The following is a 25,221-nucleotide window of genomic DNA, read 5'->3' on the forward strand; positions in this document are numbered from 1 at the left end:
TCTCTCTTTCTCTCTCTCTCTCTCTCTCTCTCTCATGCATGGACTCTTTCAGTCTTACTCCTTTCACTAAAAAAAGGGATAGTCTGTTGGGTTTGTCTCAAAAAAAAATTCAATGTAGAATGATTGTTTTTCCTCAGCTTTAATATTAAGGATTTGATTAATGCAATCAAAAATTAATAATTTACAAATCTGTTTTATCAATTTACACAAGTATGTAATGCAAATGAACATTTCCTTTGAAAAGTATCAGCAATTATCCTTTAAAAGATTTTATTTACAATATCTGTGGAAATATCTACAATAAACATCACAATTAACAATGAAATACTATTTATTTTTAAGATTTAGTACGTCCGAAGATAAACTTCTAGCAAGAACATACCAAGACATTAGACTCTTCAACTTAGGTAATATTTTATTCAAAACTGAAGGCTAAGTAATAACTAGGAATCAAAAACTATCACTAACAAGTCTGTAAGAAAGAGACTTCTGTTGGGTTGAGGTAGGATTAATATGAGTTCCAGGCCAGCCTGAAACTACAGAGTGAATTTGAAATCAGCCTGGGCTAGAGAGATCCTACTTTGAAAAACACACAACAAACAAACAAAAATAAAATAAAATGAAAGAAACTACTAAGTTATGTTTCTAAGGAAACAGAGCACGATCTCACAGCAAAGGACTGAAAAGCAATGCTGAGGAATGAGACTGACAAAAATGCAAAACCTAAATAAATGTTGATCTCATAAAATGGCAGCAATTGGATTTTAATCTTCAGTTATATGCCTTCTTTTTAGTGACATGAAATGCTAGAAATCTAGCTCATTTGCATTCTACATTCTTTCAAATAACAGAGAAGTCACTGCCAGTTAAAGAACTTTGACATTTTCTCTTTTACCATCTCTAGCTGAATGGATCATTAGAGTCAGGAGTTGTATGACCAGCATGGGAAAGGAACCATAGTTCATGAACAGCCAATTAATAAAGCACTCAGTTGTGAAGGACTTCATTAGGAAGTATTAAGGAAAATCAGAGTAAGAAGAAATTAATAGAAAGAAATCTACTTATCGAAGGCCTAGAGTAAAGCATTTTAAAAAGGAAGAATTTGAAATAGAAAAGATGCAAAATTAAATAAAATGCCTCACACCCTGGAATGGATTAAGGTCCTGAAAGACCCACATTGCTGAAGGAAATATTTACAAACTGAGGGCAGAACAAAAGAAAATGAAGTTCCCAAGGTGCTGGATAGTGAACCAAGGCAGACACATATTTTTAGAGCTAAGAAATCAGCACAAAGAAAGATGATGCTTTTTACGACTTTGACCTAAAGGTTGTCCTTGATCACAGCCTAACATTGGAAGGCAGAAACAGTGGGGAAAACATGCTATCCTAAAAACAGACCCAGGCATTATCAAAGCTGCTAAGAGCTAAGAAATAATCACAGAGGGAAGAAAATCAGAGGAGTCCAAGTTTGCCATTTACTCTTGAGCCATGAATTCTCAGATCACACTCCAGCTACCTTCGATGACGTAGGAATGAACTCATGCGAACACAGGAGCTGGGCAGTTTCCCCTCTGAGGTAGAAAGATAGGGAAGTAAGGGCCCTGGGCAAACAGCTCTACACTTTCTTTAAAAAATATTGTATTTTTGTTTATTTGTTTGACAGAGAGAAAAGGGGGGAGGAGAAGAGAATGGGCATGCCAGGACTTTCAGCTGCTATGAATGAACTACAGATCCATGCACCACATTGTGTATCTGGCTTACATGGGTCCTGGGGAATAGAACCTGGGTCCTCTGGCTTTGCAGGCAAGCACCTTAACCACTAAGCCATACCTCCAGCCTGACAGCTCTATTGTTTACCAGGTATGTCTCAAGATGGATAACTAAGATGACAGAGAGGACTGCTCACTTCCTGCTTCTTCCTGGTGGTCTCACTTGCCAGGCTTCCCTGGACATGCCTAAGACCTGTACATTACATCTTTGGTTTAGATGACCAACCAGGATAGGGTACTAGGGCGTTTGCAGATCCCCTCCTCTCTTGAGGATACTGTTTCTCTGCCTCTTACTTTCTCTGTAAATGAACTTTGTTGTGTGTGTGTGTGTGTTTTTAACCTTAATTCTATAATTGGCAGAGGAAACCAACCTAACACCTAGATGGTGGGCTTCCACTGGGATTTGAGCCCTTCTTTCTGAAGACCACTGACTCAGACTCTTCTAAAGGACATTATCAACCATATAAACAAGAAGGGCATGGAGAAAGTGACCACTGATCATCTGGCATCCCCTCTGCTGTCGGCACGGGGGGACCTTCCGCCGTGGCTAGCATGGTTGAAGTCCCAAGCTGGTTTTCCTTTTCTTTACCCTCTCCTTAAGTGGTAGGTCCATCTTTTCCTGCCACAAGGAGATGACGTTCTTCAGAGACTTGGGGGCAGGCATGAGCTTGATAGAGGCAGATTCCTCATGGCTCAGTTGAGTCCTTGCAGTTTCTGCTGCCCTGATAGAAAATGGGATCTTTGGATGATTTTAGAGGCTAAATGTGTGGCTGAGACAGAAAACAGGCATGAATCAGGTTCAAGTCCTTTTAATAAATTGGTAAATTTGTTTATGTTACCATGCCTCCTAATGTCAGGATTAGAATTCAGCTCACGGATACTGATCTGCTCATGATGAAAGTTACAAAAACTAGTTTTAAAATGTTCAACCAGGATCATTACGTACCATTGTCTGTCAGACTTTTAACTATGGAAGAAACTTGAGCCTTAACAAGGTCAAGATTTATTTATTAGTCCCTGATTATTTTTGTTATAAAACTACATTAAACATCACATTTAAAACTTCTAGTCTGCTACATGGTCGTCACTGAGTTCATTATTTAGGTTTCAGAAAAGAAACCATCTAGTTTCATTCATTGTAACTTCGGTTTTTAGAAAGACAAGGAAGACTCCCCCATGTTCTGTGCTTTCTTAAATCTTAATCTGTGCTGAGGGTCTCTTTACACAATTCCTGGGTCAAGTTGTAACTGTAGAATTTGTTATTTAAAGCATGCTAATACTCTTTAGGTTATCTTGTCTAGGCTTTATCTACTGTAGTGGTAACAAAATAACATGGGTTAAAAAAAGAAATATACAAAGATGACTACTTTAACTTCTTTGGGGACCCACTCTATCTTGCACGAGACAGGGCATTATTCTGGTTTTCCTTACCCCAGGTTGAAAACAACACCACCAAAAACAAACAAGGTAGATATATGACAGAACCAAGCTGGAAGAGAAGGATCCTGTCACTTAAGCACTTGGCGTTACTTACAGAACTCTCACCCCTGTGCTGGCGAGGTTATGACAGAACACATACTCTTTGAGGAGGAGATAACAGAGGTACTTAGGCTATAAGCAAAAATTATCAGGGACCTGGACTCTTAGTTGTGGATAAGCATTGGCCACTTCCGTCACTCAGGGAAGCTTTCTGGAGCATTCTATTGTACTGCGATGAATGCCCTCTTCTAGGCACAGGGCTGAGAGGCCCAAGGAGGGAAAAGGACAACCTTCTACTGACCTCTCCCATTTGTTTTTGCTTCCTAGATTGGAACCAAGGCCTCTAAGATTCCCTCCAGTTCTCTACTGGCCTGCCTCTTAAAGGACTTAGACAAGAGAGAACCTCAGAATCTCAAAAAGAAAGCATTAATTTTTTTCCCACTTGTGCCTGGCCTAAACACTCTCTTGGAGATAAGGAAACCTATCCCCCAAAGGAACTCTCAATTCTAATTCCATCTGGTAGCTAGATCTGTTTAGAAGGAGAGAAGGAAAATGAGTGGAGGTCTCTATGCCCACCTCGTTTCTATCTCCAAGACCATCCAGATAAGACCTAAGCTGTGAGTTAGACTACCAAATACTGGCTGTAATTGGCTCTAACCCCAAGCAGCCTCCAAAGGTACTGAAACACAGAATTTTCCTCCCCTCAAACAACAACAACAACAAAATTAGGGAACCAAGGTCACGGGAGGAAAAGATCTTTCTCGAAGATAAATTCCTGACTCAGTCAGCCTGTGACATTCGTAGGAAACTCCAAAAGCTGCTAGTCAAAACAGGCAAGCTACTGGACGATTTAGTCCAGGCTGCTACTGTGGTTTACTATAACCAGGATCAAGAGAAAGAGATGGGACCTAGACAGGGGAAAGGAAAGAGAAAAAGCGATAGATTCATGTTACAAAAACTTACTGGCAGCTATGAACGTCAATTATTAATTCTCAGGTCTCTGTTCCTCTGTGTGACTGTGATTACAAGTGCCTATGGCCATGCCCAGCTGTTTACTTGGGATGTAGAGATTTGGGCTCAGTCCTCATGCCTTCAGTCTTACACAGAAAGTGCACTTAGCCACTGAGCCATGTCTCTAGCCCAGAACATCCTTTAAGGATTGCTTGTTCAAATGTTGTGTTCATCTTCATGAATGGAACACATGATATTTTATTGCCAAGTATTAGACACATTTTCACACTGTAGACATCATACTTTTATCAGATAAGCCCTTTTCATTTTCTTAGCAGAGATTTCCTATATGGAAATTATTCCATTGGTAAGTTCCAAACTATAAATTTTCATTTAGCTTTGCTCATCTAAGGGTCATATTTCCAGTGTCCTAAGTAATTTTTATGAAATAGTTTTCTTATATTTTTCATGAAGTTTTACACTTTTATAGTTTGCATATTAAGATGTATCATACATCTACACTTAATTTTTCATTAGGATAAAAATTTTCAAATGTGACCATGAAGTTGCCTCATAATTTATTGAAAGTCCTTCCTTTATCCAGTTTCTTTATTTGTCACTTTAGTTGAAAATCAATTTTACACATTTGTGAGAGTTTTTATAAGAGGATCCTTATTTTATAATAATGACATGTCTTTCCTTCTGCTAATATCACAGTCTTCATTACTTCAATTTTATATTAAGTCAAAAATAATATAATTTTGTCCAACAAATGTTTCATGTTAAGCCTTTGCAAGGTCAAATTCGTGTTGCCTCTCAAGTTTTACAACTCAATTTTTTGCAATGCTTTACAAGGTACCAGCAGTCTTAGAAAGTCTCCTATAACTTGATCAATCAAGTAGATTAGAGAAATGTAAAGCTGGAACTTTTGACATGAGGTTTTGAGTCATCAAATAATTCAACCATAGGAAAACACTTTTTACACCTTTAATATGTAAGCAATTCACAATGTGTCTTGTTCATTAAAAAGAGAACCTTAAGTTTCCTAGGTAACTTCAATTTTAACACACATCAGTGTTAGTTTTTTAAAAAGCAATTTCTGTAGGGTCATATCTTACTGTTTCTAGAAAACATTTCCTACCTCTATTACCAGGCAAGCTATTTCAGGAAGCTATTACAATGACTTGATGTACTTGGAGCTTGCTTAGCCACATATGCCAGATGGACTGAAGGCATGCATTGCTTGGGACTCAGGAAGAAGGCCATCCAAGAAGTTAGCCCTTAATTAAATGCAGAAGAGTGGGCTATTATTGCTGTGGGTCAAGATATGTCAGAAGCATCTCTATATCTGCTCCTTTAAATACTTTGCAGATGAAAGCTATTATCCTAACAGAAAATTTGTATCATTAAATGGATCAGCGTTATGCTTGTATTAAGTGTCTAAGTGTTGGAGAAAAATTGCCTAATTAAGATGTTATGGGCCAAACTCTGCTGCCAGATTTGGAGTTAATTTTTTTAATTTTTTTATTTTTTGCTAAGACTCTTCTGGATACATGCAAACTGGAGCCCTTATGCCATGGACATTGAAATGTATTAGTAACTCGCTAAAAATGAGGTGGCCATGAGAACTCCTGATTAAATTATATGAAAATTGAGACACAAATTATATGTCCACAGTGGTTGGAACTTACACAACAGTGCATTAGTATGACGGATCTGTATCTAACACCTTTGTGATGGTTAAGCTTTGTATCAACTTGATTTGTCCAGGACTCCACACATTCTTCATGAGTAGGTCTCTGAGGTTTCTTCCAAGAAGCATTAACTAAAGGGGGAATCCTTCCCCCAAGGTGAGTCCTTCCCCCAGAGTGGGCGGTCCCTCTCAGAGGGGGGCTTTATCTAAGGAGGCCCTGGGAAGGAAAGTATCCCTTTCTCACATGCGGCTGCCAGTGTTGCTTGCTGATTTTCAGTGCAGTCTGAAGAGCAAGGTCTTTCCAGGACGCCTTCCAGGCCTTCAGTGCTGGATTAGGACTGCTGAGGCACGCAGCCTCAGGAACTGACCAGCTACCAGGCTCCTTGACTCTCAGGCCTGCAAGCTACTATTGTTTTGCTGTCCTATACTAATCCAATAAATTCGCTTTTAATACAATTCATCCTATTTGTTCTGTTCCTCTAGAGAACCCTAACACAAGCTGCTTTTAGTAAATATTAAGAAATCTTCCCTAGGCCACAATTGTAGACCTACCAATAGGCTTAGATTATAACTTTCATATGATCAGCATAAAATTTGAAATCAGCAAAGCTCATAAATGATTTATTTTAGTCTGTGACAATATTTAGAGTTCAAATATCATACAATCAGTATAGTTAAGATTTTACTTCAATAAAATAGGATCTGTTATTAAAATAATTTGTAAAATATTTCATGTCATGCAGCTGTAACAGCATACCTGAGCCTGGAAAATTATAACAGAAATGAATTGCCTCATTCTGGAGGCTGAGAAGTTGACTATTGATACTGGTGCGTGGCAGGGGCCTTCTTATTGCATCACCACCCAGCACAAGGTGAGAAGGGAGAAAGAGAAAGTGGGTCACATTCACTTTTTCATTTTGTTCTACCAGAGAGAATGGAACCCTCATGCCTAATCTCTTAATGGCTCCACCTGTTCATAGTGTTACAATCACAAGTTTTAAATACCTGTTTTAGGAGGGTCCAGCATTCAAATAATAGTAATTGATATGAAAATAATCAAAGATTCACAGACACTACGTTTGTGGTTGATGATTTGTCAAATTTTTCAAATACTAAAAGCATCTTATCAAATTCTTCTTTCAAGAACTGTGGTGATTTGGGTCCTCAAATATTAATACAAAATTGCCTCCTCCAACGATTGAAATTCTAAACAAGTATGACCATTCAAATATGAACATTTGAATTCTGGACATGATACCTACCTGCATCTCTTGACAAAAGGAAGCCAAGGGCCCAAAGAGAATCTGGCATTGCTCATCAGCAGTGTAGCTCAACCCTGGAAGCTTTGAGGGGACCATCACAGAATTGACACTCTGGGGATTTGTCTGTAGCAAGCAGTTACTGGCCTTTGACCTATGTGCCAAAAATTGAATTTAATGTAAGAAGTTATTATGACTAGTTAGTGAGAGGTAAGAAACTTTTCTTAATAATAAACTTACATTTTTACTTAGAACTTTTTTACTGGATTCCATTTATGAGAATACTTTTAAAAATCATTATACAAGATACTTTCAATAATATTAAAGTGTTGCTCAAACTAACAGAGTAATTTTGTTTTAAAGGCTGTACATAGGAATTAACTCAGCTAATGCACATGATACTGGAAGGCCAGATTTTAAGCATTTATAACAGGTAGAAGCTTAGATAAAGAGAGTAACTTGATCGACAGCATTAGGTGAGGAGAGTAGCTATACTGGGGTATTTAGACTAGGGCTGGAGAGATGATTCAGCAGATGAAAGGCTTATTTGCAAAGCCTGATTGCCTACATTCAGTTCCCCAGTACCCATGTAAAGCTGGATGCACAAAGTGGCATATATACCTGATGTCTGCAGTGGCAAGAGGCCCTGGTACCCATACTCTCTCTCTTTCTCTGTGTCTGACTGACTCTTTCTCTCTCTCTCTCTCTGTATTTCAAATAAATATTATTTCCTAATGTCCAGATATCTTTATACTTGACACTGTGATATAACTTCCACTTACAAAGTGACATGGAATTTCCTTAGTCATGCTTCATGTGAACATAGCCATACAAAACTTTGTGCCTCAAGAACATGCACATCAGGGTCTACTGAGGGGCAACTGAAGCAGTAGCTGCTCCTGCTGCTGCTGCTTCATTTATCAAGCTCTGAATTCTGTGCCCTGGACTGTGATGGCAGAAAGGTACAGAGCTTTCTGCACATAGCTCAGAACAGAGTTGTAGTCATGCACAAACATGGTATTTTATTAGAGCCTCATATTCACTTAATAGAAAAAAATATGCTTGTCTGCTCAAAAGTTATGGGAAATGATTAAAGTTAATCTTTATAATGACTTAGCTAATAATATATAATATAGAATTCATATATTTCCCCTTTAGACTTTTAGTTAGCATAAACATCTCTCTAATACATTAAATATCACCTACTTTTTTCATTTGCTATCGTCAAAAGTATAGATAATAAAGAACAAAGTCTGTGAAATGGAAACAAGGACAATAACAGTATTTTTCATGTAGACAGATGTTAATTATTCCTGTTATTGAGGGGGTAAGGGATTCAAAGAAACCTGCCATGGTTATAACATCAGTGGAAAAAAGAAAGTTTAAGCACACAAAAGTAGCATAATGGAATAGTGGTGATGCCAGTAAAGAGGTTCTTTGTGATAACAAATGTTTTATGAGCAATGAGCATATTCCCCTTGGGAAAGATGGAAAAGGCAATTAAATACAATGGCAGATTTTTATTATTATAACAGTTTTCCACCTCACAAATAATCCTGCCCATTTTTTCCTCTGAGAAATATGCAAAGTGAAAAGCAGATGAGTAAAGTGATGTGTCCCAATCCACATACCAAGTCAGCAAAAGAACCACAACTGGAATCGAATGCTCCATTTCCACTTGCGTATCCTTTTCAATTTGTTACATTGCCTTTTCTGGGTAGCAGAGGAAACAGGCACACAAAAATGTTCACAATGCAACAACCTTAGTACCTCAGAAATCTTTCCAAATCGTCCTTGCTGCACCTGGACCATGAAACATCACCAAGATTTTGTCCTTTGATCCATTCCCCAGACATGATATGAAGACCATCAGCGCATGAAGGGTGGTCATTGTCATGATTAATGCCCATGCTGATTTAGAATACAAGTGAAATAAAAATATTTATAGTAAGTAAATAATCTTTTTAAAAATTTTCGCTACTGTAATGGAATAGCAGATGAAATACTCAAAGAAATTTGCTTTAAAGAAATTAGTTTAAAATAAGATTGTTTTATAAGTTACTTTGAAATTTTTAGCATCCAGATTGAGACTAAATATCATAATTTAATTAAGAACATTTGCCTAATCAGCCTACAAAATGCATACTTACACCTTGTATATCAGAATGCTCTTCAGACCTACTTTTGTATAATATTGTCTATGAAACTTAGAAATAGTAAATTTCTCTTCAATCATATTTGCATTTGTGATTTTATTGGATCAATTTCTTCTTCCAAAATTTGTTACATATGTTACAAAATCTGAAAACGCACTAAATCATTAACTTCTTAGTACATTTTCCCATCTAGTTCATGACAACTGTCTTCTATCACCCACATCAAATAACCAAAACTACTTCTTACCAACCTTCTTGACCACCTCTAAGGCACAGAGAACACTGTGGAAGAGAGGGCTATAGGAGTGACGGGGGGTGGGGGGAATGAGTACTTTGGGGCACTGACCTCCTGACATGAACCAATTAGCACATTCATGACTCCATGTTGGTTGCTGGTATCTCAGAAGACCTGCATTGTTCTCAGCCAAACTTTATCTTTTCTAGTGAATCCTAGAGCTGATAATGTAAATAGAATTTTTATTCTATATATATGACTTATTAATAGATATTCTAGGAGTGCCTAAAATTGACATATCTGCAATTTGCCCTCTTTACTTTCTCTTTAAAACTTTTACTGTTTTTTTTATCTGCACTTTTTAAAATGTTTTTGCGAGCCACTGTCTTCCAAGTAATCATTGGGTCACCATTTTTCCTTCAACTCCCAAATGATCATTGCTATTTTATTTATTGTATTTGGGCAAAGTCTTGGTAATTCTATTATTCTAAATATTTCTCTCAACTGTTATTTCCTTTTCATCTTATTGCCATTGAAAGGCAATCTTAAAAATTATTCTTGAAAGCATTGACAATTACTACTCTTACTGGGTTATAGTCTTCAAGTCTTTACTTACATACTCCCCTCCCTTCCTTCCACATTGTCCTAGAGAGCTCAACATTTGTCAGAATGTGATCAGGCCATTCTATGTCCTCTCATCCCCAAATATGGCAATTTTTGGCCTACCTTGTTGTATATCTTGCTCCTTCATCATCTTCTATATCATTTATTTCATTCTGTCTTTAGCAGTACCAATAAAATGTTTTATATTTTCTCAATTTGTTTCTTGCTCTTTTGAAATTGTTATCTAACATTTCTTATGTTCAATATACACTATATAAGGTACTTTTATCTTTTTTGTCCTTAAAGCATTTTATTTAATTCTAAAATTTCAAGGTACAGCAAATCTCACAAATTTAAGGCAAGGTCCTCTATCATCAATTAACATTTGTATGTATGAATTAAATATATTAGAACATATTGAATACAAAATATCATTTTTAAATACAAAAGTCCATCAGTGCTCATATTTTATGAAATCCATACAAGATAGACTTCAAGATGAGACAAGACAAATGTGGTACTGCACTCTACACCTGTAATAACAGCACATGTGAGGCAGTGGGAGGAGTATTGTTGCAAGTTCCAAACTAGCCTATAGTGAAAAAGTAGGAGGAAAGTTCATTTTAGTACATGATAAATTTGATATGAAACGAGTGTAGTACAAAATTCAATTTCATGTTGTTACAGTATAGGTAATACATAAAACTGTCATTCATGACAAATATATAAGAATTTTTCAAGAAAATTATAAAATTGCAACAATTACAAGAAATTTGGGCTTTAGAGATAGCTTAGCAGTTAAGGTGCTTGCCTGCAAAATCAAAGGACCAAGGTTCAATTTCCCAGGACCCATGTCAGCCAGATGCACAAGGTGGCGCATGCATCTGGAATTTAAAGCCCTGGTGTGCCTATTCTGTCACTCTCTGACTCTCTCTCTTTCAGATAAATAAATAAAATTTATAAAAATATCATTCTTTTACTTTAAATAGTAATTTTGAAGAATTGTTTACAAAGTTGTTATCAAATCACAATTAGACTTAATTTTTCTCAAATAGGTTTGAAAAATAACAAATCTATCAACATTTATATTCATTAAGATACTTTAAAATTTCAATAAAAACTGCTAAAACAATATTTTTGAAAGAAGAAACTGACATAGCAGTAATCAATTTTATCAATATTTTTGATTAATTAGCAAATGTATAATTTTATGTCTTAATTTTGGATTTGATTACCTTGATTTAAGAAAAACTAAAAATGCATGATCAAATGTATGTAATATATTTTAATATCAGAAAACAATCACTAGTGTACTACATTGCTTTCCAATTCTGATGTTGTCAAATTTTTTCTATGTCAACATATATTACTAGGATAATTGACATAGATTTATAGGAACATGGAAATCCTTTCAAATTTTGAAGATAATAAGGAAAAGTAAAAGATTGTATGAATGTATATAAAACAGTTCTGTTGACAGAATACTGGATGGAAAAGAGGAGAGATACTGAAGTGAGATTGATTTCTGAAGCTTATCCTCAGTCATCTGTACAGAAGCAAGCTCCTACCCATAACTGTGGACTAACTCCACAGTGCATGACCCATATACCTCAATAAGGAGGAGCCAAGGGGAAGGGAGTAGGTCATGGATGAGCCTAATAATGGTACCAAACTAACTGTATTTTCTGAATACAAAACTAATTAATAAAAAAAATTAAAAAATTAAAAGTAAAATAAAATTACAACCAAAAAATAAAATAAAATTAATAAATGTGTCTGTTTCTGCAAGAGTTATGTACACAGTCTGACTTGCCTTGTTAGGAGCATAAAGCTGAGGTAGAATGTCTTTTTGGTGTGTGCAATCCATGTGCACTAGACAATGCTTATACAGGACAGTAAATAACAGAAACTATATTGGGTCATTCTAAGTTGTCAAAAGACACAGTCATAACTATTGTTAAAACTGAATTAGACTTTAAACTAATTTACCACAGCTCAGGGATTTTTGCAGAAGAGGGAGCAGAAAGATTGTACGTGCCACAGGTCAAGGCATCATGCCAGGAGGCATTCCTTCCCCTCCCCCCAAAATAACTGATTGCTGTCCCTACATCCATAAAACAAAACCACATGGGGCATACCTGCAATCTCACTGAAGAGCATCCCCAATGAAATGGGGGCAGAGACAAGGGCAAAGACGGTACCAAAACATGATGTATCCATATGAAATATGTTAATGATAATAATAATAATAAACATTTTAAAAAGTAATTTGTGGGCTGGAGAGATGGCTGAGCAGTTAAGCGCTTGCCTGTGAAGCCTAAGGACCCCGGTTTGAGGCTCGGTTCCCCAGGTCCCACGTTACCCAGATGCACAAGGGGGCACACGCGTCTGGAGTTCGTTTGCAGAGGCTGGAAGCCCGGGCGCGCCCATTCTCTCTTTCTCCCTCTATCTGTCTTTCTCTCTGTGTCTGTCGCTCTCAAACAAATTAAAAAAAAAATTAAAAAAAAAAACAAACGTAATTTGCTGGGCTGGTTTCAACTCCTCAGCAGCCATGTAATACCAGATGTGGAGTAGAGGCATATGTGGTATCAATGCTCCCCTCTGACAATGGGAGGGAGGACTGTGGCATGCACACCACACACACACAGAGACACAAATATATGTGTGCGTGTGTGTGAATAAAAAGTAATTGTCTGCATTTGCTTTTTAAAAAATATTTATTTATTTGAGGGAGAGATGAAAGAGAGTCAGCCTGACATAGAAAGAGAGAGAAAGAGAGAGAGAGAGAGAGAGAGAGAGAGAGAGAGAGAATGGGTGTGCCAGGGTCTCTAGCAAACAAACTCCAGACTTAAGTGTCATCTTGTGCATCTGGCTTTATGTGGGTACTGGGGAATCAAACCCCAGTCCTTAGGCTTTGAAGTGAAGTGCCTTAAGTGCTGATCCATCTCCCCAGCCCTTACTCCCTTTATTTTTCCAAAGTATAGACTTAAGAAAAATCCAGAAAATGATGGTAGCAAGAGTTATTTTATTTGTGAAAACAAGCATTTGCAAAAAGCACATAGTCTCAGAAATTGATAAGAAAGTCTTAATACATTGCTAACTGTTCATTTCTGATGTAGCCCAAGACAGTGACATTGTCTTGCCTCCCTGTGTAATCTGGCTGTAGTACACTTCAATGAATGAACGAACCATTAGTTAATGGCCACTGGTCACGTGTGATATGCTCAGCTCTTGCCTCATCATGGTGTAGTCTTTCAAAAAACACACAAATGCTATCATTGTGAAAATATGACTGATTTTTTTTTCTGTAGCAACAATAACATTTCCTAATGTGTGCATCTAGAAGGAGAGAAGCTGTTTCCAAAGTTTAACACTCTGGTTATTACCCAAAGGGGTATACATGATTTCCCAAATTGGGAGGATTACAAGCCTCTCATTGAGTTCCTTTTGGGATCCTCATTCTCATGTTTGACTTCACTTTGGCCATGAAGAGATCTGGTGATCTGAACATTGTTTGCCATTAGTGAAATTTTCCTAATATTATTTTACTTGTAAGAGAAAAGATTATCATTAAATTGGCATTGGGCTTTCTTCAAACACTCATCTGTAATTATAAGGAGACTGCTGAATACTGATTCTACAGCTTGAATATAAAACAATTAATTTGTAAGTCTTTATCTGTGTCAGTCACCATATTAGTCATTTACAGTGCTATCATTTAATCCTCACAATAGCCCCATAATGTTTCCATTATAAGGGCTTCTAGTTTACAAAGAAAAACACCAGTATGGAAACTAATGGAAGAGCTGTGATTAAGAGACATGCAGTCTGATGCTTAAGCAGACAGGCCTCTAAGAAAATGCCACTGTAATGCTTCTCCTTCTGGGCTAAACTCCATTTCTGCAGGTGATTTATTATGTTCTGAAGATTTAACTGCTTCTCCTGTTTTAGAAGAAACATACCACCATATATACAGCTTTGTAACCAAGTAGCACATATTGCATGGAAAACATTTTTTTCAAAGTAAGGAATTGGTAACACCTCTGCTCATGCTGTGCAACTAAACTACATTTTAATAGTCTCATTTTAAATTCATTTTGACAAAAAGCCGTGGGCAAATAAGCTCTCCCTTAATATTGTACAGGGTTGTCAAGTCAACTGAAAAAATATTTTTATCTTATAAAACTTCCAACTTGTTTAAAAAGTTCATGCCAGGAAGTTTTGTGATATCCTGCAGCAAGCTGGACACGGGCTTGGATCTCGAAGATAGTCTCTTTTGATGTTTAAAAGGGTAGAGAAGAGTTATGAGTTCATGCATGTTTTCTGGGAAATTTGGAAAGTATCTGATTTATAAATGGTAATATTACAAAAGAAGTATTTTTTTGCTGACTGAATTAATTTTCATGGCATAATAGCTCATTTTAAAATTTGTATCTTTATTGAAAAATTAGCAAGTGAAAAACATATTATCATAATATGTAACTGGAAATAGATTGTATGTCCACAAATGACATTAATCACGCATAACTTATTGTCATATGTGATTTTATATAATCTCACTCATGCGTACTCATGGAAAAACGATTGGACAGTAAGACTTACAAGATGTTTCAGAATGTCTTCTTATGTTAATAATTTAATTCATTTAGATATACAGACAAAAATGAGTAAATATTTCTATTAGTAAGCATAAAAGTGATTTAAGTTAGCAATAAGGTAAAAACAAAGAAACGACCATTATGTGGCATGCAGGCACAGCATTCTTGCCTACCAGCACAGCACACAGTGGATGACAACCCTGTGTTGCCACTGTAAGACATGGTGTCATAGAGGTGAACAAGACTCAGTGCCTAATGTAAAAATGTTGATTATCACCTGGGCATGGTGGCACAGGCCTTTAATCCCAGCACTCGGGAGGCACAGGTAGGAGGATCGCCGAGAGATCGAGGCCACCCTGAGAATACATAGTGAATTTCAGGTCAGCCTGGGCCAGAGTGAGACCCTACCTTGAAAAACCAAAAAAAAAAAAAAAAAAAAAAAGAAAGAAAGAAAGAAAGTTGATTATTGAGGCTGGTGAGATTGCTTAGTGGTTAAGGTGCTTGCCTGAAAAGCCTAATATCCCAGGTTCGATTCTCCAGATTCCACAAAAGCCAGATGCTCAAGGAAGCATATGTATGTACCTGAAGTTTTTTTTTTTTTTTTTACAGTGGCTTGAGGACCTGGCATGCCCATTCTCTCTACATATGCCTCTCTCTCTTTCTTTCTCTCTCTCTCTCTTTCAAATAAATAAATGAATTAAATAATTTAAAAATTGACTATTTGGGAGGCAGAGGTAGGAGGATCACTGTGAGTTCAAGGCCACCCTGAGACTATATAATGAATTCCAGGTCAGTCTGGACTAGAGTGAAACCCTACCGTGAAAAAAAACAAAACAAAACAAAAAATTGGTTATCCATTAGTATTAGAACATTCTATTCCTTGTCCTTAAGTAGCCCAGGATCCCTTAGTGTGTTTCTTACACTTCTCTGCCCATCCCCCGGCCTTTCCACCTGTGCTTCCATGATTGACAGCAGAGACTGATTCACTCCACTTCTCGACCATCCTTTTTGAATGGCTGACATTATGCCATAACTTTATGCTGTAATGTTATATTTAAACGAGTTTCTTTGGAATGTCATGTTCTAAAAAACAGCAATTTCTCAAGCAAATCTTTTAATTAAAAGTACTTTACTTTTTTACTTATTTATTTGAGAGAGAGAGAGTGAGAATGGGGTGCATCAGGGCCCTTAGACACTGCAAATGAACTCCAGATGCATGTGCCACCTTATACACCCGCCTTTATGTGTGTACTGAGGAAATGAAACTGGGTCCTTTGGCTTTGTCGGCAAGCACCTTAACTGCTAAGCCATCTCTCCAGCCCGACTTTTAATTTTTGTAACCCAATATACCAGATATGCGAACAATAGACCAGTTGCATGAGGGTGACAGAACGTGCCGATGTTATGTTAGGAACAGGCTCATAGGCCTCATCAAAACCAACGGAGAGCGTTTTCAGATAGGACTTAAGATACTGCATTTGAGCACATTTCCTAGAGATTTGTATTTCCTCAAAGTTCTGAGAACTAATGACCCACCAGCTAAAATATATTCCTTATCCCTTCATTCAAATCAGCTTTCAGCTAATTTTACTCTAATTTTGTCTGGAAAAGTCAATTCTAGCCTAACACTCTGTATAGTTCCTTTACATTAAATGATCCCCTTTGTTAAACTGCATCTATGATTCCAACTCAAAATTTAACTTAGCATTTATCTACCAAGGACTGTGCAATGACTAATGACCATGAACTTCTGTGCTCTTAAAATACAGGCTATATCAGATATCTCACAACTATCTAAATTCTGATAAATTAAAGGTAGTGTCTGCACAGCATTAGAATCTAGAATGTGTTAGCAGAAAAAAATTGTCATTTAAGTTTTGTTTTTGAAGCAATTTAATTTTTTACTAAATTTTATTGTTGAATGTGTACCGACTCAACTAATGTGGAGTTATAAAAGCAACCACACACCCACACATACACACACACACACACACACACACACACACACACACACACACTCACAATTCTCTTTGCCCTAATCTTTATCATCATTTGTTATTATTTTTTATTTACTTCTTTCTGACAGTCTGAAATCTCTTAAGGCAATATACTCTCTCATTTGTTATAGATATACTCATAGACATCATTGCCAGACAAATGGACAAAATTTTTATTTCCCCTTAAATGGATAGTCTTAGAAGCTGGGAACTATTAACCAAATCTATGTATGACAGGATGCCTCTTGGGACAAATGCTAGTTTCTTATTAAATTATGAGCATCTTGTTTTTATATCTATTTTCCACAGCTCTGCTGAGATATGAGCAGCAAATAAGATTGCAGCCATTTTCTTATATGGTAAGAATACTTGAGATGCATTTTTTAAAGTTTAAAGTAAATAATACAAAAAAAAAAACCCTAGACATCATGCTGTCCATTACATTTCCAGTACTTCCTCTTATTGTCACAGAAGTATTGTGCCCATGAGCAACAGCTGCTATCTCTGTAGGTCCTTTACACATGATGAAACGTACTGTTTGTCTTCTACGGTGGTTCTTACCTCCTCAAAGTTCAGCTGTATTGTTACAAATAAGAGGATACACTTCTTCTTCTTTTTGTTTGTTTTTCGAGGTAGGGTCTCACTCTGGCTCAGGCTGATCTGGAATTCACTATGTAGTCCAGGGTGGCCTCAAACTCACGGCGATCCTCCTACCTCTGCCTGCCGAGTGTTGTGATTAAAGGCGTGCGCCACCACGCCCGGCTACTTCTTGTGAAGACCAAATAACACACCTTTGAATGTTAGTATTTTTGCCTGGATATCCATTAATCTGTTGATTCTTTGTAAATTGTTTGCATTCTGTTGTGAGTATTGTGAATTATCCTAATTTTATATTTATTCCTGAAAGTGTTCAAAGTCAATGATTTTAGGACTTGCATATACAAGTTGCCTGCAATTAGACTACTAAAAATAGTCATTATAATTGAATAGATAATTGATACTTCACTGCTCCTTCACCTACCAGGTCACAGCTCAATCACCTACCAGATCTCTGCTCCCTCACCTACCAGATCACTGCTCCTTCACCTATCAGATCTCTGCTCCCTCACTTACCAGATCACGGCCACCTCACTTACCAGATCACTGCTCACTCACCTGAAATATTTTGTTATATTTTTTCTGTAGTAATATTTAAGTTTGAACAGTTTATTTCATTCCTTTTCCTTAGATGTTACTAACATCATGTCTATAAGCACAGATACTATGTATGATGAGAAAAAGTACAAACCAAACAAAAACATGGGTATATAGCATCTGCCTGGTTTATTTTATGTAACCAGGTAATCCATTTGGGCTGGTTTTGTTACTGGATAGTTCATTGCCGTTACTGATGACGGTGCATAATCTATGACAGTTGCCGTTTTCGCTTTGTTCCTGCGAGCCTGGGGAGCTCCTTACTCTTTTCACTGTTGCTGTGCCTCCTTACTCAGGCATCAATACAAATTTCTTGATCTGCTAAGAACCATCTTAATAGCTGAAAGGGTTCATTGTACATTACCAATTTTTTTCCGCCTTAATAAGAAATTTCCTATATTGATTCTTTCCATATGAGTACTACAATCAGCATGTGTAATAAAGGAAAGGAAATGAAAAGAAGATATTGGTGCTTTGGTGCAATTATATTACACATTTTAAAGATAAATGTCATTTATGAGACTGGTTATTTCTTGCTAAACTCAAAAAATAGTTTTACATTTATTTAAATCATTTTTATAACCCTCTATGTGGCAACACATTATTCTGTTTATAAAGTTTGTACATTTCTTTGGAAGTTAACATCAAAATATATGTTTTTGAGTTTAATGCATTTCTGGATATTTTTAGTAAAAATAGAACTTATTTATTCATCATAATTTGCAAATTACTTTCCTTTGTGTTAAAAGAGCAAACATGTTTGAGTGGTTGTGTATCAAGATTGTACGATTCTGTGTGAGTATGTGAGCTGCTGTATGTGTGACGTGTGGTGGATAAACATTTATGCCCCCCATGCCCATACATGTGGAGCCAGAGGAGAATGACTCATGTCCTTTCCTTATTGCTTATCCATATATTTCCTTGAAACAGGGTCTCTCCTTTAACCAGAGTTGTCAGTCAGTGAGCACAAGTGATCTTTAATCTCTGCTCCTACAGACTTGGATTACAGAGGTGAGAGGTTACACACAGGTTTTTATTTTTATTTGTTTATTTTTATTTATTTGACAGGGACAGAGAGAGGAAGAGGCAGATAGAGAGACAGAGAGAGAATGGGCGCACCAGGGCCTCCAGCCACTGCAAAGGAACTCCAGACATGTGCACCCCCTTGTGCATCTGGCTAACGTGGGTCCTGGAGAACTGAGCCTCGAACCGCAGTCCTTAGGCTTCACAGGCAAGTGCTTAACCGTTAAGCCATCTCTCCAGCCCAACACACAGGTTTTTACGTGTGTTCAGGGAAGTCAAACATGGCAGTCTCTAGCACAAGACTCCCTCATGCTTAAACAGCAAGCTTCCTTTTTTAACATCACTTATTTTATTTTATTTATTTGAGAGAGAGAGAGAGAAAGAGAGAGGGAGAGAGAAAGAGAGATAGGGAGGGAGAGAATGGGCACACTAGGTCCTTCGGCCACTGCAAACAAACTCCAGATCCATGTGCCACCTGATGCATGTGGCTTAAGTGGGTCCTGGAGAATCAAACCTGAGTCCTTTGGCTTTGCAGGCAAGTGCCTTAACTGCTAAGCCATCACTCTAGCCCCATGCAGCAAGCTTTCTTAACATTGAGCCTCCTCCTCAGTTCAAATTTTTATTTTATTTTTATACTTTCTGGGAGCTAGGTTGAATGCCCAAAGGCGAAAAGCACTTGCTTTCAAACCATAATGCCCTGGTTTGATACTCCAAAGCCATATAAAGTCAGATGCAAGGTTGCACCTATATCTGGAGTTCATTTACAACAGCAAGAGATGCTATCATACCTATACATGCATACATATATAAATAAATAAAATTTTATAAAAACTCTCTGATAGATAATGTTTTCCAAGCATGGCCATAATATTCTTGTCACCCCTCTGAAGTCTTTGTTTTCTTTTTGATAAAATAAAATTTTATCACACACACACACACACACACACACACACACACACACCACTTATATACCAATGTAATCTATGTACATGTATCCATATGTGAGTCATATTCTCTAACATAAATTAAATACTTAAAGAAACCGTGTAACTTGAATTTAAAATGTTCCTCATAGCCTCATGTATTTGAATGTTTAATCCCTAGCTAGTGGTACCGTTGAAGCAGTTTGTAGGTTCTTTGTGAGGTGAAGAGCTAATGGAGGAAGTGTATCACTGGGCTTAGGACTTGGGGTAGTATAGCCTAGCCCTGCTCTGTCTTTCTACTTCCTGCCCATTGCTGGGAAGATATCACACTTGGCTGTGTGCTCCTGCAAAACTTTCTTCACTAGGATAAAATTTCCCATTCAAACTATAAGGCAAAATAAACTTTTCTTTCCATAAACTGCTTCTGGTGGGGTATTTTGTCCCAGCAATGCAACAAACTAATACAGAAACTGTCCTAGAAATTAACTGTCTGGACAAGACCAATTCCATTGAAGACACTTACCTTCTTTTTGTTTGTTGTTTTAGAAAACTTCCTATAGCATAAAGTTGTAAAGACATTGCAAATATATTCTTTGAATGTAATACTATCAGATTTTATTTTTTGAGTTGATTTTAATATATAACATGAAGAGTTCAACTTAATTTCTATGTATTCTCACATTACTTTTGACCTCCTCTGACTTTTCTTCCATCTTAATCTCATTTTGTTTGTCAGAAGTCTTTGAACAAGTAGCATTAAATATAACTTTTGAAAGTACCTTCTTACCTTCCAGTATTAAACCCTGTATATTTATGAGAACATGCGTGAAGTTCTAGATCACTTACAGCAGATCTGATGACATGGCATGTTTTCATTAATAATAGCTTTAGTTGATTAATTAATTTCAATGGAGGTGTACATTTTCTATCATTTGTTGCATTACATCTTGAATGCTTTGTATTGTATCATGTCACAATAAATCATACCTTATTTTGGTGTTATTTTGTATATTTTTAATTAAGGCCAGATTTTTTAAAATTTTTACTTATTTATTTATTTATTGAGAGAGAGAGAGAGAGTAAGAGAGAGAGAGAATAGGTGCGCCAGGGCCTTCAGCCACTGTGAATGAACTCCATACACATGTGCCCCCTTGTGTGCATTTTCAACATTGCATGCTTGTTTCACTGCAACTGGCTTACATGGGTACAAAGGACCTACAGATTTGACAAGAGTTCTTAGGCTTCAGAGGCAAGAGCCTTAATCACTAAGCCATCTCTGCAGCCAAGAGCATATTTTATACATTAATATTATATATATTAAATTATATATATATATATTATATATATATAATTTGTTTATTTGCAAGCAGAGAGAGATAGAAGAGGGACAGGCAGAGAGAATGGGTGTGTCAGAGCCTCCAGTTGCAGCAAAGGAACTCCAGATGCATACACCACTGTGCATCTGGCTTTACGTGTATACTGGGGAATCAAACTTGGGTCATTAGGCTTTTCAGGCAAGCACCTTATACTGTGAGCCATATGTCCAGCCCCAATATTGTGTTTTTATGTGTATAACTGTTATGTTCTCAAGCTTAATTTTCTTACCCTCGTTCTTATCTATAAAACTTCTTATTTTATACTGTGCTGAACTTGTTGATAAGAACTGAGGTAGGAGATCCCTATTTGTATGTTTATTTACTTATCTATTTATTTGCAAGGAGAGGGAGAGAGACATGGAATGAGAAAATATGTGTTTGAGTTATATTTCCTAATACTGTTGAAACATTCCTTTTAATCTTTTTTAAAATTTTTGTTATTTACTTATTTATTTGAGAGAGAGAGAGGGAGAGAGGGAGGGAGAGAAAGAATAGGCACACTAGGACCTCTAGCCACTGCAAAAAAAATTCCAGAAGCATGCATCACCATGCATATCTGGCTTACGTGGGTCTGGGGAACTGAGCCTGGGTCCTTAGGCTTTGCAGACAAGTGTCTTTACTGCTAAACCATCTCTCCATCCCAGAGCCTTTCTTAATAATGTATGTGGGGGCTGGAGAGATGGCTTAGCGGTTAAGCGCTTGCCTGTGAAGCCTAAGGACCCCGGTTCGAGGCTCGGTTCCCCAGGTCCCACGTTAGCCAGATGCACAAGGGGGCGCACGCGTCTGGAGTTTGTTTGCAGAGGCTGGAAGCCCTGGCGCGCCCATTTTCTCTCTCTCCCTCTATCTGTCTTTCTCTCTGTGTCTGTCGTTCTCAAATAAATAAAAAAAAATTAAAAAAAAATAATGTATGTGGGACACATATTTTCTGCTACCAGAGTGGCCTATTTATTCATTTTTATAAATTTTATTTTCTAATTTAATTTTGAATATTTTGTGTATGTGTGCCATGCATGTGTGTGTGTGTGTGTGTGTGTGTGCATGCTCACACACGTGTGGGGTGGTGCAGGTGCATGCATGTGTGGGGGAGTCATAGCACAACCTCCAGTGTTATCCTCAGAAACATTCACCTCTTTTTGAGAAAGGACTCTCAATGGCCTGCCTCTCACCAGTTAGGACAGAGTGGCCAGCTGGAAACCTCCAGAAAGCCTCCTGTTTCTGCCTCCTCAGTGCTGGGATTATAGGCTCCTCTTATAATGCTTGAAAAAGTGACTTGTGAGATATAATTTACAGTCGACTTTTTTCCACTGACTTACAGTGCATTCTTCTTATCCAACTCTATACACCTTTTGTGCATGTGTGTGTGCATGTGATGTATACATGTATATTTGGAGGAGGAGCAAGTGTCAGCAATGCATAATGTGTGGGAAGTGTATGTGGAAGGTCAAAGGACAGCTTCAGGTGCTATCCTTAGGAACTCTATCTGCCTATTTAAGATAGGGGTCTCTTAGTAGCTTGGAGATCCCCAACTGTGCTAGACTGGCTGGCCAGTTAGCTCCAGGGAGCCTGCCTACACCTCCTCAGAGCTGGGATTGGAGACACACACCACCACAGCGGGCATTTTACATGGATACTGGGTATCCAACTCAGATCACATGCTTATGAAACAAGCACTTTATCACCTTAGCTATCTCCCCACTGCTCCGCGCATCTTCTGAGCCCACTTCTCTACTTCTGAATTGCATAGGTACTCAGGCCATACCAGCATTTGCATTGGTAACTTTGGTTTTAACATCCAGCATCAAAGTTCCCTCTCACTTTTTCACCATTTTACATTCATTCTTCCAGCTAGACTCAGAATGTTTATCACATCTAATTTCTTAAAATCCAGTGGAATTTTGATGTGGCATCTATTTTATAAAAACATTGCATAATCAGACATTTTACAAAACAAAATCTTCATAGCTAACAGCATGGAATATCTCTACAAAAAAAAAAAGAGGTGAATGTTTCTGAGGATAACACTGGAGGTTGTGCTATGACTCCCCCACACATGCATGCACCTGCACCACCCCACACGTGTGTGAGCATGCGCATACACACACACACACACACACACACACACACACACACACACACACGCATGGCACACATACACAAAATATTCAAAATTAAATTAGAAAATAAAATTTGTAAAAATGAATTTTCAAAGTAGTTTTCTTCATTAAGTCAACTATGTGTGTATGATTATTCATGGCATTTTCATTTAGTTATTTATTTTTAATTTTTGTAGTCAGCAAAGAGGTCAACAAACCTGTAGTGAAGTAGGTAAGGAATTGAGGCCATAAGAGAAAATTCTAAGTAATCTGTACATGTGTGCAATATTCTTGTCTAGATTCACCTGCATTTTTTGCACATAATAGTGTACTTACTAAAACAATTATCATAGATATTAAATCATTCTGTTGTTTAATGAATATTTTAGAACAAAGAGCCTATAAGAAACACTGTTAATTGCTATAGGAATCCTGTAAAGAGAAAAATATCATTTTATATTTGGAGGTTACAGCCTGATATATATCTGGGGGATGAACAAATGTGCATTGACAAAGGCTTAAGTAGTGCCATTAAGATGCTGAATAGAGAGACTGATCTGCACAGAACGCTTCCTTTAGGAAAGGGGTGTTTATCTGACCTATGAACTACGAGCAGGAGGCAATAACTATACAAGGATGGGTAGTAAAATTACAACCAGGTGGGAGGAGTCGCATGCGACTGTATGATACACAATATGTTATTAGCTCTAGAAGAACTTTAGTGTAATTACATTGCTTTGTGGTGACAGGAAAGAGAACGAAGGGGCTATAGACTGAGATGTGACTGAAGACATAAATCCAGTATAGGTAGTCCAGAGCCAACCCAGGATCCAATAGAGTAGGGTTAAATCAGCTAGAAAAAGAATTCTTTCCACATTTCTGGCACAGTCCTAGAATTCACAGCATGGGCTTTGTATCTGGGGAGACTGGCCTTCGAATGTTCACTGAGACACTTCTTAGCTGTGTGAGCTTTGGCAGGTGTCATCTCTAAAATAAGGCCAGTGTTCCCGCCTTCCATCTTCAGGAGGAAACAGAAAGCTTTGGCCTCAGTTCAAAGCCTGTGTTAAGTTTTGCTCATTGAACAAGAACTTTAAACTTGTTACAGTCAAAAATAATGGTCACAGGATTTATTATCAATACATATTTAAAAAAATTAACATTTCCCTGATTTAAAAAGAGCTACTGCTAAGGTTAAGCTTTGGTTAAAATACATAATAAATTCTGTTAAATTTTAATCTCACCAAACTTACTAATAAAAGAGCCATTTCAGTTTTTTTTTGATTCCACAAAGAGGAATGAATCATTTTTAGACCCAAAATAGCATGTTATGTACATGAATTATCTACATCACTGTTTCTCTATATACATTCATGCATATATTTTTATATAAACAGTATCTATATTTAACAATGTAATATAAAACACCACTGAATATTTGTACAAAAGAACAATTTTTTTTGCATTTTATTCTTTGAATGAATTACCTCATGAAAGTTTGCTGAACACACATCATACATATGGGATGATGAAGATATATAAGTATATATCACATTTTAGGTCAAAATTTACAGATGGCTTTTTTTTGCAGCTCAAATGCAAGCGACTTTCAAAATATTGGTGGAGAGGAAAATGGGTCTGCCACATATTATGTGGCAGGCCTATTTGAGAGTGGTCTATTCACGGGTTGATATTTGGTGAACTCATTTTATTCCACAGCTAGCTTGTGGCACAATGCAAATCAGTGATAACACTAAGCACACAGATTAGTTCTGTGGACACTTTAGGGGCTTCAACACCAAGGCTCCTTGAGTGAAGGAAGCATTATGCTATGTCCTGGCATAGCTACTTATCTCACCTTAGATCTCACTGGGG

The 25,221-nt window shown here is 37.2% G+C and overlaps 1 protein-coding gene across 1 annotated transcript in view; it reads right to left on the bottom strand.

The window, feature by feature from the left end:
• Adamts19 (ADAM metallopeptidase with thrombospondin type 1 motif 19) overlaps window positions 1-25,221 on the bottom strand; it is a 220,340-nt gene that overhangs the window by 81,533 nt on the left and 113,586 nt on the right. Inside the window, exons 9-10 of the mRNA XM_045133955.1 lie at window positions 8,922-9,062; window positions 7,155-7,305 (exon numbers count right to left, since the gene is read on the bottom strand). Of these exons, the coding sequence (XP_044989890.1) occupies window positions 7,155-7,305; window positions 8,922-9,062 (292 nt within the window). The remainder of the gene's footprint in view (window positions 1-7,154; window positions 7,306-8,921; window positions 9,063-25,221) is intronic.

Source organism: Jaculus jaculus, chromosome 14, assembly GCF_020740685.1.
Source record: "Jaculus jaculus isolate mJacJac1 chromosome 14, mJacJac1.mat.Y.cur, whole genome shotgun sequence".
Classification (NCBI taxonomy): Eukaryota; Metazoa; Chordata; class Mammalia; order Rodentia; family Dipodidae; genus Jaculus; species Jaculus jaculus.